At 38.7% G+C, this 16,253-nt stretch overlaps 1 protein-coding gene across 1 annotated transcript in view; it reads right to left on the reverse strand.

Moving 5' to 3' along the window:
- KCNH1 (potassium voltage-gated channel subfamily H member 1) overlaps window positions 1–16,253 on the reverse strand; it is a 182,251-nt gene that overhangs the window by 143,874 nt on the left and 22,124 nt on the right. The window contains exons 4-5 of the mRNA XM_074164863.1: window positions 13,653–13,781; window positions 5,116–5,234 (exon numbers count right to left, since the gene is read on the reverse strand). Coding sequence (XP_074020964.1) covers window positions 5,116–5,234; window positions 13,653–13,781 — 248 coding nt within the window. The remainder of the gene's footprint in view (window positions 1–5,115; window positions 5,235–13,652; window positions 13,782–16,253) is intronic.

A 16,253-nucleotide genomic window follows, 5' to 3' on the forward strand; every position in this document is an offset into this window, starting at 1 on the left:
TTTTGTACGTCGTGGCAGTACCTGAATCAGTTAGAAAGCACTGAGCTATTACTGGCTTTTATGAAGATTTGCATGAGTAGCAGCTCTTAAGATCCCAAGCCTGAAATAATCTTCTCTGGGCAAGGAGACTTCTCTGCAATATTCACTCACTGGAATAACCAATGAGCAAAACTAAGCACTTTTTATCATGTAGTAACATTTTTTAGTCAGTTAACTGGATTTCAGTTGTAATGCTGAGATCTTACTAGCGGGGGGAGACTGTATCACCCCTGAAATGCAAGGTGAAAACATAATTGATGCTTTTGGAATCACATCTCCTAAAGCTTATTTTTGTAGCCTCTGATATGATATGAAAAAGTTAAACATTTTGGTAACCATCTTAATCAGCATAGGAGCTTCAACCATGAAGCACTGAAAAAAAAATTTGCTAGTTCTTGTCAGACTCATTCTTATATATACATAAATTCTAGACTAAGAATTGTAAAACGCACTCCATTTTGGCCACCACTGGTTTCTTTGTACTCCAAGAACTCATGGAAATTTTGCATCATCAAAACTAAAGTTAATGGAAAATGTAATAACGTATTCCCATATACCTGAATAGCAGGAACAAAGGTAAGAACAATCTCTGTTTGTCAATAAAGAACGGGCTAAATTACAGTGTCCATTGTTTTGCTGTAAATCAAAAATAATTACAGTAAAGCCAGTGGAACTGCAGGGATGCAAAACTGAACAGAAAGCAGAGAAAAACAGACTTCTAGTTTCAACTCATTAACAAAATAAACTACTTTGCTGCTTCAGCGTTTTAAAATGTCATCACCAAGTACAAAGCACTCTCCCCTAACTTGTTTGAGATTCAAAGGGCTACATCACAGGAAAATAACAGGATCTATGTCTCCTTCTGTTTTTATTTAGAAAGCAAATGTACTCTAAACTATCCAAATGGCTACCGACCTTATTAATAAGTCTTTTGAACTTCCACCACCACCTTGGAGTCTCTGGTTAAGCTCTACCAATGGCTATTTAAAATGACCAGGGGCCACGACTTTAGCTGGTCTCCAGTAGAAGGATATGCACCAGCAGCATGGGTGTGAATTGAAAAGAAGGGCAGGGACAGGACAGGAGATGGGCATCAGGGAATGATGTAGGGATACCAACCACTCCCAAAGTGGAGAAAGCCACCTGCAGCAAGCCTGGGGTGTCTCCAGTCTTTTGTTTGGGTGGGGTGGGGGTAACAAGTTCTAGCCCTGGCTCCCTCTCACTACATCATTAATGCACACCTTGTAAAACCACTCCAAGATCTTGCTGGCATTGATAGAGAGATGAACTGTCATTTCACAGCTTGAGATGGAATAAGAGCATTGTCCCAGCTCACACTACCTCTTGTGGGAAAGGCAACTTGCTCTACAGATTAGCAAAGATCTTGCAGCTTCTGGGACTACCAATCAAGAGTGTTCAAAGGCATCAAATTCTTCTTTTCATTGAAGGAAGAGAAAAAACCCTATAACGAAGCTTAATTATCTCAGAGAACAAGCAAGCATTTTTAGCATTAAGTACAACAATAGAGCTCACTGCTGTACAGAAATAACGAAAAGAGGTCCACACCGCTTAGTGCTAAAACTCTAGATTTTGTCAGGTTGCTGCACTGGACGTTAGAAGAGCTCTTTTTGCCACTTTTCACACCAAGGGCCACACGCAGCCTATTTCTTCATCTTCCTTCTAGACACACACAAGTCATCTGGATATTAGGAGCTATAAACCTGAAGCAGTCAGGTGTGGTTACCCCCCCACATGAACTCACTAGATTCAAACTTCTCGTAAAGGTACTTCTCCTGGAGAGGAGAAAAACCCAAGAGACAAATATAAAAATAACCATGAAGAAAATGTACACAACTATATAAACCAATATGCTGAGCTTCAACCCATGTGCACTGAACAAATATTCTATTACTATCATTTTCTAGAAGAAGGAAACAGCCCTGGTTTTGGAAGATCTTTCTCTATTAGGCAGTTATACCATAGTAAAAGAAATATTTGTTTCAGAAAGTTATTAATGAAAGTATTATTCCAATTACTTATGATTCATCAGCCACTACAGTTGTATTATCTGCCTTTATTATTTGTGGTAATGACGCATGATGTTTTAATAGCTCTCTAAAGACGGAGAATATTATTTCAAGAGCAGAAATGACAAATTTCATCATGGGTTTCACAAGGCTGCATTCATTTTTTTTTAACATAACAAAATTAAAAAAAAATCATCCTAGATTTGTTAAAAAATGGTGAATATATCACTAGTCAGGACTCATAGAAGTGCATCAAAAAGTGGTTACGATGATTTATTGATTTTTAAGACTGCACGACTGGGAAAAAAAAAACCCACACAATCACTCATTTTCAGCTTAATCTCTCCCTTTTGTGTTTTCAACCACAAATATTTGCTTTCTCTCACTCTCCCTTGCTTTTGTTTTCACAGGAACCCACACAAATTGCTCCCAAGCCAAGGGCTAGGTGCTAAGCCTCAACTTGAAGTAGATTTTAATGGCAGTTATAAGTCCCTAGTAAACAAGGTTTAGAAAAAAAAAATGCCAGAACTTCCATTATTAAGCAGTGCTGCTAAGCACCATTACAATTTTTCTGCTTTTATGTCTCATAACTATCACATTTTTTAAATTATGACACAATCTTGTTTACCCAGAACTGCCTGGTAAATACAGAATACATCAGCTAACACCTTAGATGCAGAGGACACGTGTACTATGCAGTGATCAGGAGGAATGATTCCTACAATCATACAATCATCTCTTTGGTGATAAAGCCACAGAAATATATCAATTACTTTATATTCTTTTTGCAAAACGTACTCTCAGAGTTACCTAACACCCTTGCATTAATTGCATAATTAGTTTAAGCAGTTTTCATATGACTGGTAATAGAGAAGTCAGGCTAAACAAATCTACATATACTGGCAAAAGTTGGAGACTGTGGCTAAACAGACATTGCTTGTATTACCCACAGCCTGTGAATAAAACAAAGAGGTTTGTCACTAACACCTTTCTTAAGCTAATATTTCATAAACAGTTAAAGAAATTGTAAGCTTTTGTGGCAGGCTCCTGTTTTGTGTTTGTACAACACCAGGTTATAGGACACAGCTGACTCCTCAGATATTCAAAAATATAAGTGATAAAGAACTAAGAGCAACATGAATAATACCCCAATAAATTAAGAGCCTTCTCAAGCAAACAAGATTGATGTGAAATGCTATAGTGAGTAGGAAAAGAAAAAGGATGAATTTTAATTTGAACTTAAGATTTCAAATAAGCTACTGCAGAGATAAAGAAAAAAAATGTTGAAAATACAACAGGGAACAGTTAGAGATCCCATGTTCAATACTATCGAGAGATCTTTCCAGAATAAGAAGCCTGGCACCCCACATGTCTTCAAAGGAAGAACAGCGGGCTTGTCTGTATGATATCTGCACTCTGCTTTTCTCTAGTGTGGTTCTATTGACTTAAGTGGAATTACGGCAGATACACAACAAGGTATCTAACATCACAGCTGGGGCTAATGTTCTTTTTAAAATAATGACTGCAATATTCAGTCTGCAATTAAAGAAACTCATTTCAGACATGTAAACTATACACTTGCCCTTTATTATTTGTAATGAGTCAAGCAGCTGAGCCAGTTAGAATACTTGCAAAGACCTGTTGAGCATATCAGCTTGCAAGAAGTTTCAGTAATGTATAGTCACTTAGGTCCAGAGGTTCACTGAGCCAAACAGAATCACTTGAGACCTTCTGCCTTACATTCTACTGCCTACATTTTAGTGTGAACTAAAATTCAAGGATAGACATCTAAAGGGAGGAAGGATTATTTGATGTTAAGCCTTGAGTGGGATTAGGAGGGAGGCTTGTACAAATTCCAGGACACTAAAGTAACTTCAGGGTGGACATGTGATAATCACATGGTATTCCTACAGTATAGTGTCCATGTGAATGTCTGCCCCTCCTCTCTGCTAGTATGATCTATGTTATTTCTGCACTTCCAACAGCAATCAGTTTTCCATTCTTGAGAGCATCTGTATTAAATACTGAATAGGTAAGCTCCTGTCTGTGAGAATTTCATCATGACATGTGGTAATAGTACAGGTCTGGGTGGGAGTTTTTTATTTTGCATAGAAACTAAGACATATACAGGGCAAAATTAACAGAGTACTGACTATATGGAGACCTCATGGAGCCCATCAATGGCAGACACTTCCAGCTACACAGGAAGATTAAGAATTAATGACAAGAGTCACAGTTGCCACCATGGCATTCACCTCAATAGGTGATACAAGAGTGCCATCTTATATTGGCCATGCTGTCATTAACACCATATCAAGAGTTGCCCTAAACTGTTTTTAGGCCAGGGAGACCCTGCCACTGGCCCAGGAAGCAGCTACAGGAAACATGGGACAGTCTCTCCCCCTCGTGGTGAAAGCCCTAAAACCCTAAGTGCTTCAAGGAGCCTTCTCCACATGGAGATTTCCTCAAAACTTTGAGGGTCTACTTAAATCACAGTGTTTCATTTTTCTAATCTGTCTGCAGTGTTGCTTGTGGCATCTCACAGCTGTTCTGTCTGTAAAACCAGTAACTCAAACGTATGTTTTAACCAGTTTGTAAAGCAGGATTGGGATCCCACTGAAAAAGAACTAGACATAAATGAATGCAGAGAACAACCGTATCAAGGATTCTCCAGAATATCCTTCTGTACTACCCTGAGTTTTTCTCACCTCGATTTTACATAAGTGAATAGTCCAAGATCCTACTAACACTGAGATCCTCAGCAGAATAGAAACTAAGCAAGAAATTATTATTTAAATAATAATGCCATTCTGAGATATGGAACACAACACTGTAATTAGGTTACATGAAGTTTTTTGACACCTATTTCTATTCCATTGTCATGGGACACATTTCACAGCACATGCCATATTCTGAGTTCCCATGCGTGCCACCAAGCTTCAGATTCTCAGGCCAAGGGGGACAGACAGTTCTTGGCTCATGTAGGGACTATGTACCCACAAAGGTTAAAAGCATTTCTTTATGGTTTCTCAGGGAAAGAAAACGTTACCTCAGCAAGTCGTGAATGCTTGTGAACGTTCTCTCCTTTCTGCACACTCGGAGCAAGTTGCTGCAGCACGCCTCGGCTGCTTGTGAGGGCACGTGTCAAGCGAGCAAACTTTCCCCAACCTTGAGAAAACATGCAAGATTATACACATTACCAAAAAAATCTGCAAGCGTACCACAAAGTCTCTCATAACTAAAAAAAAAAAAAAAAAAGTTAAACCAGAGCAATCTGCTTTAGTACTGACCACAAGGGAGTATAATGTAACCAAGTACCAGATGAAAGCAAGTCACAAATTAGATGTTAGGGTGGTAAATTAATAAAACCCATGACTGCAGTGACTTTGTATGCAATGGCTCTACAAGAGTGCTCTTACATGAACTGCATCTTTTGTAAGGATAAATGTCCACTTTACAATAATCTTCTATTAAATCCAATGGTCAGATTTGGATTTCACAACACAGCAGAAGACATTCAGACTAATCAAGATGTAAAACTAGAATCACGCACAACAAAAATTACAGTTGCCTGTGGCAGAAGCGAATCTGGCCTCAGATGTGTTAAGCATAGCTCTGGCGTATACAGAGAAACATACATAAGATAATAAAAAGCAGGGCAGATAAAGCAAAACAAAATCATTAATTTTATCCTCTCTAAACAAAAGGGGAAAATATACAAATAAATTTTCTTGAACTCTAATAAAACATTTAGCAGCTTCTGGCAGTGGAGTCATATGCTGAATTTTGATTCAGGGTATTTTTTACAGTCATTTCAAATACCCCTCAAAATAGAAGGCCTTAAACAAAAGTCATAAGAGCTAGTTATAACTATAACCTTTATGAGCAGTACTTTGCCATAACAGAAAGTCAGGCAGAGTATACATCTGGATATTTTTGGTACTCTGAAAGGAAAGCATCAGTCCATTTAGTCTCAATCTTGAAAAATACTAGCACTACCTGGGAATCATTGAGCAGTCTCACCTCCTACTCTAACTGAGGATGCTCAGTGCTTTGCAGATTCAGTTCTTAATGAGAACCTGGTTCTGGGAAAAGTTCCTTTCACATTATGCTTCGTCACCAAACGAAATGTTACTACTAGCATGACTATTTTTTAAGACCAGTTTGGAGTTTAACCTAAAAGTGGTCGATGACAAGTACAGGAACATGAGTAGTTAAAATAATGCCCAGTACTTTGAATATATCCTTGTTTGACATCTAATTTTTATGGATTTTGCAGAAACATATTTAGTAATTTCAGAGGTGAGCACAAAAAATAAACAAATTCCATGGATCCAGTACTGAACAAGGTTTTTCAGGGCAGACCTGAAAAGAGAGTTTAGCATTTTCTCTTGTAAGAATATGCAAAAACACCCCATTTATTAAAGGGGAGAACCAAATTCATCACATCTCTCCATTATCAAGAATAAAATGGAAGATTTTCTTATGCCTTAAAGCACATTTTAAAGCAAGTCTGTCACCAGTAAGTTGAGTAGAATTAGCCAACATTTTCAGGCAGTATTCAGCAGCAAGCACATTGAATGATTTCCATTCAGGAAGCCAGATCTTTCCTGATAAACCCATGTAAGATTAGCTACTATACTAAAGGACTATTTATCAGAGAAATAAATCAACGTGACAGAACCTCAAGTGAAGTCAGTTTGTATCTGTTATAAACCTGTCCAAGGCACTTGATTGCTCACAACAGATTTCCATGGAAGGTGGTGGGTTTTGGTGGATTGGGTTTGTTGTTTTGTGTTTTTTTTTTTTTAAATACATTTATAAAGAGTGTTCTTTCTCTACTGTACATGAAGAAATCCTGATACAATTGATAGGCTAAGGCTTGAAGACCTTACTATCTTCAGAGTAAAGCCAGTAGAGGTTAAAAGAATGGATCAGGTGGGGAAACCACTGGTAATAGCTAATCTTCAGCTGATATAAATCAGACTAGCCTTTGTAAAGCCAACACAACTACAGCAACCTGAAACTTTGCTTTCGCAAACTTATGTGAGCACTAGTACATTTTCTTCCTGTTTTACAGGACCATGGGAGAAGGCTACAAGCATCGATATATATTCCAGCGATGTAAGTCCCGACGGAGGAGGCCCGAGGGGGGATATGTTCCAAGAGGATTGAAGCGCTCGCCCCGTTTCCCGGCCCCGGGAGAGGGGTGCGGCGGCGCAGCGCCCGCGGTGCTGGCCGTGGTGCTGAAGCGAGGCCGCCGCGCCGGCGGCAGCCCGACAGGGCTTGCTTGCAAACGGCAGCCCTGGCGACAAAAGACGACAGAGTTGGAGCTTCACATGACAGAAGTTGGAATCTGCTTCCCTTACCAGACACGTAATGTTTTTAATGCCAGCTAATATAGGCATCCCCTTTCGTTAATTCAAAACAGGTAGGGCATTTTCATGCTTCAAAATAAGCTTCAAAACATGAGGACAAACTTTCAGTGTCTATTTTCTTCCTGCCATGGAGTTTTCTAAGAATTGTGCTATTCAGACAAAGTGAGAGAGGAGGAAAAGGAAGCACCTCGCCTGAGCTTTGTTGCACAAAAGCACTGCCAGACATCTCTGTGGCTTGGTTTGTGGCTATGAATGCCGAGCACCTTCAGGTACCTCCCCCTCTCCCCAACTGTCATGTCCTTTTGAAAGGTACAGCTTAACCCATTCCTCTGTCCCCGGTATCCCTTGTAAGCAACCCCCCTGCCCTACATGTTGCTAATCTCATTTCTGGGTGCATAAATGGTACATGAATGAACTTTTCCCATGACCATGAGATCTCTTACAACATAGTCCAAACTCCAATTTAAAAACAACCTAACTGTACAGGCAAGAGACTGTCTCAAGAGGCCGGGCTTTTTAGCTGGGCTTTTCGAATCGGTGCTGATCAGAAAATGGCAGGCTGGGAGTATATACTCTAACTTTCTCCACACATTGAATACAACACATGGGAGCTCAGCTTGGAGTTACGCATGCCTAAAACCAGGCATTGAATCACTGTGCAAATGTCCCAGGTGTATGGATCTCATCTTTAGGACAGAACACTCTCCATCTCGTATTGCCTTTTGTGTGTTCGTGAAAGGAAGAGAAAAATGTGGGAACTTTTAAGTATAATTACAGTGGACCTGCAGATTGTGGCATAGGAAAAAGAAAATGAAAATGAGAGAGAATGCCAGTACTAATCCTATTGAATGATAACTTATCCAATACAGGTTGAAAAGACAGCAGTACCTGTTGAATTTATTGTAACTTTTCCTCCAGAAGCCTAAGGACAGATATAGCCTAGAGTAAGTCAGATATTTATCCAGTGAAGATGGGTAAAATAATGCCACAGGAGAGAACATAAACATTAAATTCTAAGGGTCATGGAGCTGATTACAGGAAGGAGATGGAGTTTTACAAGACAAGAAACTAGGTTTCAAAGTGGTGTAGGAATATAATGATGCTAGTCCTGCTAGGACGGGGGGGCAGATGATATGGCTTAGAAGTTCTCTTTCAACACAAGCAATTGGTATATCCCTACATCCATTTTTTTCCTCTTGAAATAGAGAAGATATAAATTAAATTGAAATCTAATGGCCCTAGTTAATTTTCATATAGGCATATATATTCCTCAATTAGACAGAAGTTCACGTTGCAGAGAAGAGAGCTCGAACTCAGGAACAAAACATGTAGCTGGATGACAGCCCCATGGTTGTGCTTGCCTGTGTCTCTGTCATTGTTTGGTCTCCTTCTCCAGTTCTGCAGAAAACATCATGCAAAAGCAATGAGATGGCACTAAAACATCTCCAGCTTCAAAAGGATGAAGAGCCTTCAAGATTTCCAGCACTGATTTCATCTGTTCTGCATTCCATGAGGCTCTTTCAGTTTCCCAACACTTCATTGCAAAAAGCTGAATAGAAACTGCTTCTGGAAACACCCAAGAAGACAAGATGCCTACAACAGGGACAAAAACTGTCCCCTGAGCTTTGTTTCATGAAGAAACATGGCATTGAAATACATCTTTTTGATGGGACGTTTAACTCATTGAGACACTGAAGCTTCATTTAACACTGCTCTTAAGCTGAATAAACCAATTTTCTGTACTTTGAGGTGAGCATGATCTGCTTATACTCAATCCACAACAACATTCATTATTTATTTGTAGGTAGCTATTTGTTTCCTACCACTCTTCTCAATTTGATAATGATGAATTGTAAATTCAAACATTAGGAAGTGTGGCAGTTACAGAATTCTTGTTATCAAGTTGCTGATCCATGATTTACACAACCCCTAGAGTTAGAACAAGGTGCTAGAGAATAAGTTCATTTGGTGACGAGTTTATCGTTCAGACAGAACTGTGTAAATGTGTGTAAATCAGGATTCTAGCAGTTCTCACCTACACTCAAACCACCTTTGTTTTCTTGCATATCAAAGATTCCTGCTTACAGCCATATGCCTCTCTGCAGTCTTAATGCTCCTTCTCTTTGAAACTTCATGACTAAAACTGTCTTATTTTTCCATCTGGACTGGAAAAGCATACCAAAGTTTTTTAATATACTCACCACTTCCCTTTCATTTGTTTCCTTTTTTAAGAAAACATTTCATCCAGATGAAAGTAGAGTGTAACTTAATCAAAATATTTCAAACACTGGCTCTGCTCATATAAATACATCTTTAAAAACAGAACAAAAAATTAGACAGCAACAAAAAAACCCACAAAAAACAAAAAGGAAAAAAGGAAACACTTGGAGTTTTCCCTGAATTAAGATGAAGGAGGCAATCAAAATATTATTTTTTGTGTAGTCCCACTTGTGATATAAAGGACAGCTTAGCTGCAACATGAAATAAAGCTTCTTCTGCAGAGGAGATGATAACTAATGATTGCTACAAAACACAGGATGTTACAATAGGTAGGAGGCTAACAATCATTCTGCCATATGATTCAGTGTTGATCACCTGAGAAATTTGATCACCTTTTTGTATAAAAACAAAAAATAGGATCCAAAGCATAATTTCCAAACTTTTACAAAGCAGCATAGCTGCATCTGAATATGTTCACATTGTATTCATACATGCAAAACCTGCTCAGGCAAACTTCTTAGTAGCTACTCAGAGAACATGCACAGATTCTATTTGTCTGCACAAAGTAATGTTTTCGTAAAGTTATACATTCCACACTATTCTCTAACATTTCATACTTGGTGTTAGATCTCAACCAAAAAAGACATATACAGTCAAAATGCATGAATTCTAAATATAGCATATACTTTAAAATTCAGCTGAGAAGGTGACCTACCACTTCATAAGCCAAATTTAGCTATGCTATAGCTTGATTTTGCCTACTTCTATTCTAGTAAACCTATTTTTTCCTGATTGTTTAAAGGGGCAAGCATACGGGGAAGAGTGGAAAGAGGCTGTTTAAAAATATTGTATCATATCATCACTGACACACTATTTTTAAGTTGTTTTATTTAGAATGCACTATTTTTAAAGCTGCTGTATTTAAAAGCAAATTTACTTAACTTCTATGTCAGTCATAAAATAAACACCTAGTAAATTACCTGAATCAAATAACAAAGAAGCTACAGCTAGAAGTCTATTTTTTATATTATTTTAGAAGTATTTTTTTGTTTCATCTATTCCCATGTCTGAAATTATAATTAAAAAAAAATCACTAAGAATGAAAAATGGTACTGCCACCTTCTATTTCTCTGAGTCACCGTCAGGAAAAAAAATGCCTATTCACCTTTGTGTACAAGTCAAACAACTGTCATTAGAGCTCAACACTTTTCACTCAAGGAGTCACTACATCTTTTGCAGCTGAACAATAATGCTTGAAATTGCCAGCAGGTGATAGAAAACTAAGATACACCACAGCTAAGCAGGTTTAGTCTGACAGAGTAGTTGCTCTTTAAATTGACCATGTTCTTGTACTACGTAAAATTTGTCTTTACATAGACATACAGGCATTGATTTTGAAAAACTCAAATACTTTATGCTATGCCAGTCTGCAACTATGCACATATGTTAATATAATATCTGCATTTGCAGGCAGTCTGTTGCATATTATATTGCATATTAAGTGGTCATATGCACAGGAAAATTATTTTACATCCAAACACTGTAAAAGAAAACTAGTTGATAAAGGCTGATTGAAGGTGAAAGAAGGAAAAATAATTGATCTAACAATCAGTTTTCAGTTGTTTCAATTAAACAATAAATCTCTAAATTCACAGTTTTAGGTTTTCAGATTAGGAGTTCATTTGGTTTTAGAATACGAGAAATATTCCTATGAAAATTGCTATCCTTCAAAAGCATGCTACAAGATTCCTATGTAAAGTTGTACATGGTACAAAGAATATGCCTCTGCAAAGCTCAGGTCTCTAAAAGCAATAATTCTAAGAGGAAGCTGATACAATTTTACCTTTTTTAGATCTTCTAGAAATGTTTTTCCCTTCCATGAATCCTAGAGTCCACTGCAGACAATTGTCTGACACACCATACCTGCCTTTCCCCGCCCCCTCACAGTATACAATTGTGCAATGAGATCTAATATTAAAGACATGGTCATGCATGTAAAATTCTTTAATTGTTTGACAAATCAGCTCTTCTTTTCCAAGAAATTGCCCATCTAATCATTAAGTGACTGATACAATACCACTTGCTGAGATGCATGCATCAAAATTCCAAAGCTAGCCTACAGCAAGTAACTTATGGAACAAAGGCTGGCATAGGGGATAAACAGATATAAAGGAAACTGCATGTTCTGTTTATCATGTTTGTTTTGTGTACACAGCAACAGAGTTGCTTTACCAGCATGAAACTGGTGCAACTTCATTAATTTTAGGATATTGAGAAACAATATTTGGAAGACTCAGTGCATGAACTCTTCTATGACTATAAAGTCATAGCATTCGGAGAAGGAGTCAGTGGCCTTTAAATAATATGCCCAGTTCTTCTGCTCTGTCTGCAACTTTTGGAAGTCACTTAGTCAGTTTCCGTGGGCCAGATGAAGAAATTTTGATTATCATCTTAACTCCTCTGCAACTTGGTGCATTTATGTGTAGCTTCAGTGCTTATATTACTTTAGATATGGAACTGCTAAAAATTACCATCATCACTGTAAGAACAGCATAAATTCAAGATCCAAAGGAGATTTAAAAAAAAAAAAAAAAAATTGGGGTACTTTTCCTTCAACATATTCTCTTGAAAACAAAAAAGTTACAGTGTTTCCCTGTGTTGAAAGCAAAGCACAAACTCTTTTCACAAGAGTGCATATCACTATCACATTAAAGCTCTTGTGTGAAAGCAAAGAGAAAAGGAGAAAAGGCACAGCAACCCCCCCAACTGAAAGTACTATTTATCAACTGACTAAATGCAGCAAGGGCCTTCACTCCCAGCAAATAAACGAAAGCCAGCTTTACTGCATCATGCTGATTTATCTCTGCTGTCAGTCCTCATCAGGATACAATGAAGTCCACTATGCAGGGAAAAAGATATTGTAGACCCAACCTTTCCGACAAGATACATTTTTTAGTTTTATTAAAGCAATGAAGAACCAAACAAATAGCATTAAAAAGAGAAAAAAATAATCCACATAGCCTGGAAGAGGCTAAGTTTCTCAAGGTTGTACTTCCTTTTTTATGGTAACAGGTGTTTCCACTTTGAGAAACTACGTTTTTAAAGAATAACATTTTGAGAAAAAATGTAAATCAGTTCACCTTCACAGTAAGTTTCCTGTTTAATTTAATACTACAAATATTATTAAATACTACAAAAATGCAAACAACAGGAGAACTTACGTCTTTTTTTACCCCAGAGGACGCAAGTCTCTGTGATTCTCCATATGGGTACAAAAGGTCTGTTTCTGATAGGATCTGAACCTGAGCGCAAGTTTGTGCTGGCACAACTGAGTTTGCTTTCAGGTTTCCAGGGTGTAACTCAGCAAAGGGTTAACAGCAAGACACAGCAATGCTACTGCACTCACCAGGACAGCTTAAACCCGATCCAACTTAAGACAATGGGAATCTCTTCACATACATTACAGGAAATTAGTCCAGAATTTTATATTAAAGAACCCCATAATAATAGTAAATAACAGGAAGTCAGGCAAAATGAAATTATTGAGAACTTTCCTAGACTCAGACAGGGTTAATTTCTCAGTTTTTGCATACAGTGTCACGCACAATTTGTGCAGGGCCCAAGACCCTTCAGTTCCCTCTGACATCAAAGAGGTTGTTTAGCAACACTGTGACTACTTGAAGGCTATGCTGGAGTGTGGATTAATAATGAATTTAAAAGGAAGAGCAGCACCTATTTGCTAAGTAAACTCTGCTTCCTGAAGCACTTGGGGGTTTCATTAGCAATGACCCTTTCTGGTGCAGGCCAGAGCCAATTCGCTTAAGAAACCAGCAACCATTCCTTGCACAAATGCAGTCCCCAGTGGCATAGCTACAGGCTATTTTAACATCTAATTCTTCGGTTTTGGTATTTAAAGGACTTCAGCTCTTTCAAGACCAGAGCAAACAAACAGAAGCAGCATTAATAGATAATTGTGAAAAAGACAAACCTTTACATGAATCATCCTCAATGGGCTGCTTGAAAGCCGTTATGTCATTGAAAGTGCAAAGAAATAAAACCACTTTATCCTGCTCATTTCGAATTGGAGCAATTTTCACAAAGAACCAGACAGGTGTTCCTGGAAACAAACATATCAAAAAGTTGGTCAATGGTAGGCAGAAAGTTAATGTGTGAGTTTAGATGTTTACACTTCAAAATCAGCCATCTGTAAATGTTACTTTAATGTTGTTTTTTTCGCAGACACCCATTAGGAAAAATGACAAAGGAGCTGATAAGAGTGTTAGTTAAGTTCTCTGCTCTGTCTCTGATTAGCTTTTTAATCTTCAGGGATCACTATTTCTGGGCTTCATCTACAAAGTGTGTACTTGAACATATAAAGTTCTTTGTGACCTTCTGAAAGAAGAGCTCCATGTATGTACAAAGGGTGCACACAACAGTCTTGCTGGTTCTGTGTAAGACTTGAGAACAGGCCAACTGTGTCTACACCGAGACCATAATACAGACCCCCAACTCAAGAGCAAGACCATTTTGGTTGACCTTAACCTTCTTTGCAGACAGGCAGCACCATCCCCCAACAACTACATCAGCCTCTGCCCGGCTTCAAGAGCCAGGCTCTGGGAGGTCTGGTCGAGCCTGCAAATCTTCCCATGCCAGGGAAATCCTTTACAAGCTGCCTTTCAGTTTGCGTCATCCTGAGCCTGCTCACAATCACCCTAGTGTGAAGCAAGACACCACTGAATTCAGGAAAGAACAAGCCATCAGGACCAGGCCATCAGCTGTGGATAGCAGTAAGTTGTACTGTATAGAACTGTACTTTTTAATTACTGCAGTAGATAAACTACTAATGAAAACTGCTTGAGAGAGTAGAGCCTGCACATCACAGAAGAAGATGATCTGAGATAATGACCCTTCAGATGTTGCTGTCAATTTTCCCTGACATCTATCCACACAGATCACCTTGAGGAGCAAAAGCTGTCAGTCAGCCCTGCCTTTCTATATTTTTGGCAGTTCTGCTGAGGCTGCTGAAAAGACCATAGTGATAGTAATGAAGTTCCATGTAACAAGACAGCATCTACCACCCTCGTTTCACAGGAGTCAACACACCAATGTTAGTGACATTTGAGTATAAGCCAATGGGAGGGCTCAGAACAAAGCAGTTGGCTCCTGCATGTCATAACACATCCACCTCGAAGGCACCATTTTTCTGTCTGCAGTCTTAACCTTGGTCATAAAAAGATGACTCCTGCTCCAGCTGTGAGGTACATGGCAATCAGAAGACTCCAGAGTCACCAGGCCCGGGCCTGCAGGGAGCTTGCACATGAATTTTCGGACTGTCCCTACACCCTCAACGATGACAAAAACAACCTCACGGTTGCTTTTCCGGGCATAACATATAAGAGCCAAAGAGAGGATTCAGGCTTGCTTCTTGGGAGCAACTTTTATCTTGAGTATCCCCTGCAAACTATGCTTGGAGAGAAGGGTCTACCTACTAGGGGCCAATAGAAGATGTAAAAACCAGCAGGATTTTAACCATCTAGGAAAGCCAGAATAAACACCACCACACGTAATTATTGTCACTCATGCAGGAAAGCCTATTCTAGAAAGGGTGATCTTAGAAGACTGTTTCTTTTCTTTCTCGATCACAGGATCCTCCTCTAGGCTAGAGATCAGATTCTCTTTCACCTGAATTGCTCACTATTTTAACATGAGTACTACATGATATATTTCATGCAATAGTTAATTATAACTAGGGCTACATGTGCTTCCTGACTGTCAAAGGGTCACAGGGAAACCTCAGGTATTTCACAACGTACTGTTCAGCAAAGCAAGAAAAGGCAGCTTTTTTTAATCAACTATGTTAATAAAAAAAGAGGTTGTTTGCTACCAGTACCTCACCTGGCTGTTTCCCAGCCTCTGTGCTTAGCCGTCTTTTCTGGCCACAGAAAGCCAGGGCATCTCCAAGACCCATGGAAAACTTCCATAAACGAAGTTCAATTCCTAAGGCTCCCACTGTGCCTGCATAGTACAGGCAGTTTCAAACCCTGGCCGAGATTCCATGCCATATGTACAGCCACCTCTATAAACAGCAGGGTATATGATGCATGGAGGCCTCTGCTCAAAAAGCAGAGAAATCCAGATGGAATCACTGATGGTCATTTCTGGATCATGGCTGCATGGCAGAAAGTATTCAGGGGTCTATATATTTTTTTATTTTTTATTTACTTTTTTTAAAGAATTAGCATTCCTGAACAACCCCTTCCAATAAAGTGGGAGTAAACAAAAATGCTAAATGCAAGAAAAGATTCAGCAAAGTGCCAGTAAAATCATCATTAATTTGCTAATGAGCTTAGAAGACACTGTCACAAAGCAGCCACCAGCAATTTTCAAGACAGTAACATCCCTCACCCTTTCTCAGGAGCTCCTAAAATTGCCTATCTCCATTTCTTCTTGCCTACTTGTTTTTCCCATCTTCACATGTGAACTATCCTGAGGCTGATCAAATCCGTACCTTGCTTTTGGTACTTGGTGACTAATGGTTTTTTATTTTGCCCACTTCAACACCCTTGACTAACACTGCAACTTTTTAATC

The sequence above is a fragment of the Numenius arquata genome, chromosome 2 (genome assembly GCF_964106895.1).
Source record: "Numenius arquata chromosome 2, bNumArq3.hap1.1, whole genome shotgun sequence".
Taxonomy (NCBI): Eukaryota; Metazoa; Chordata; class Aves; order Charadriiformes; family Scolopacidae; genus Numenius; species Numenius arquata.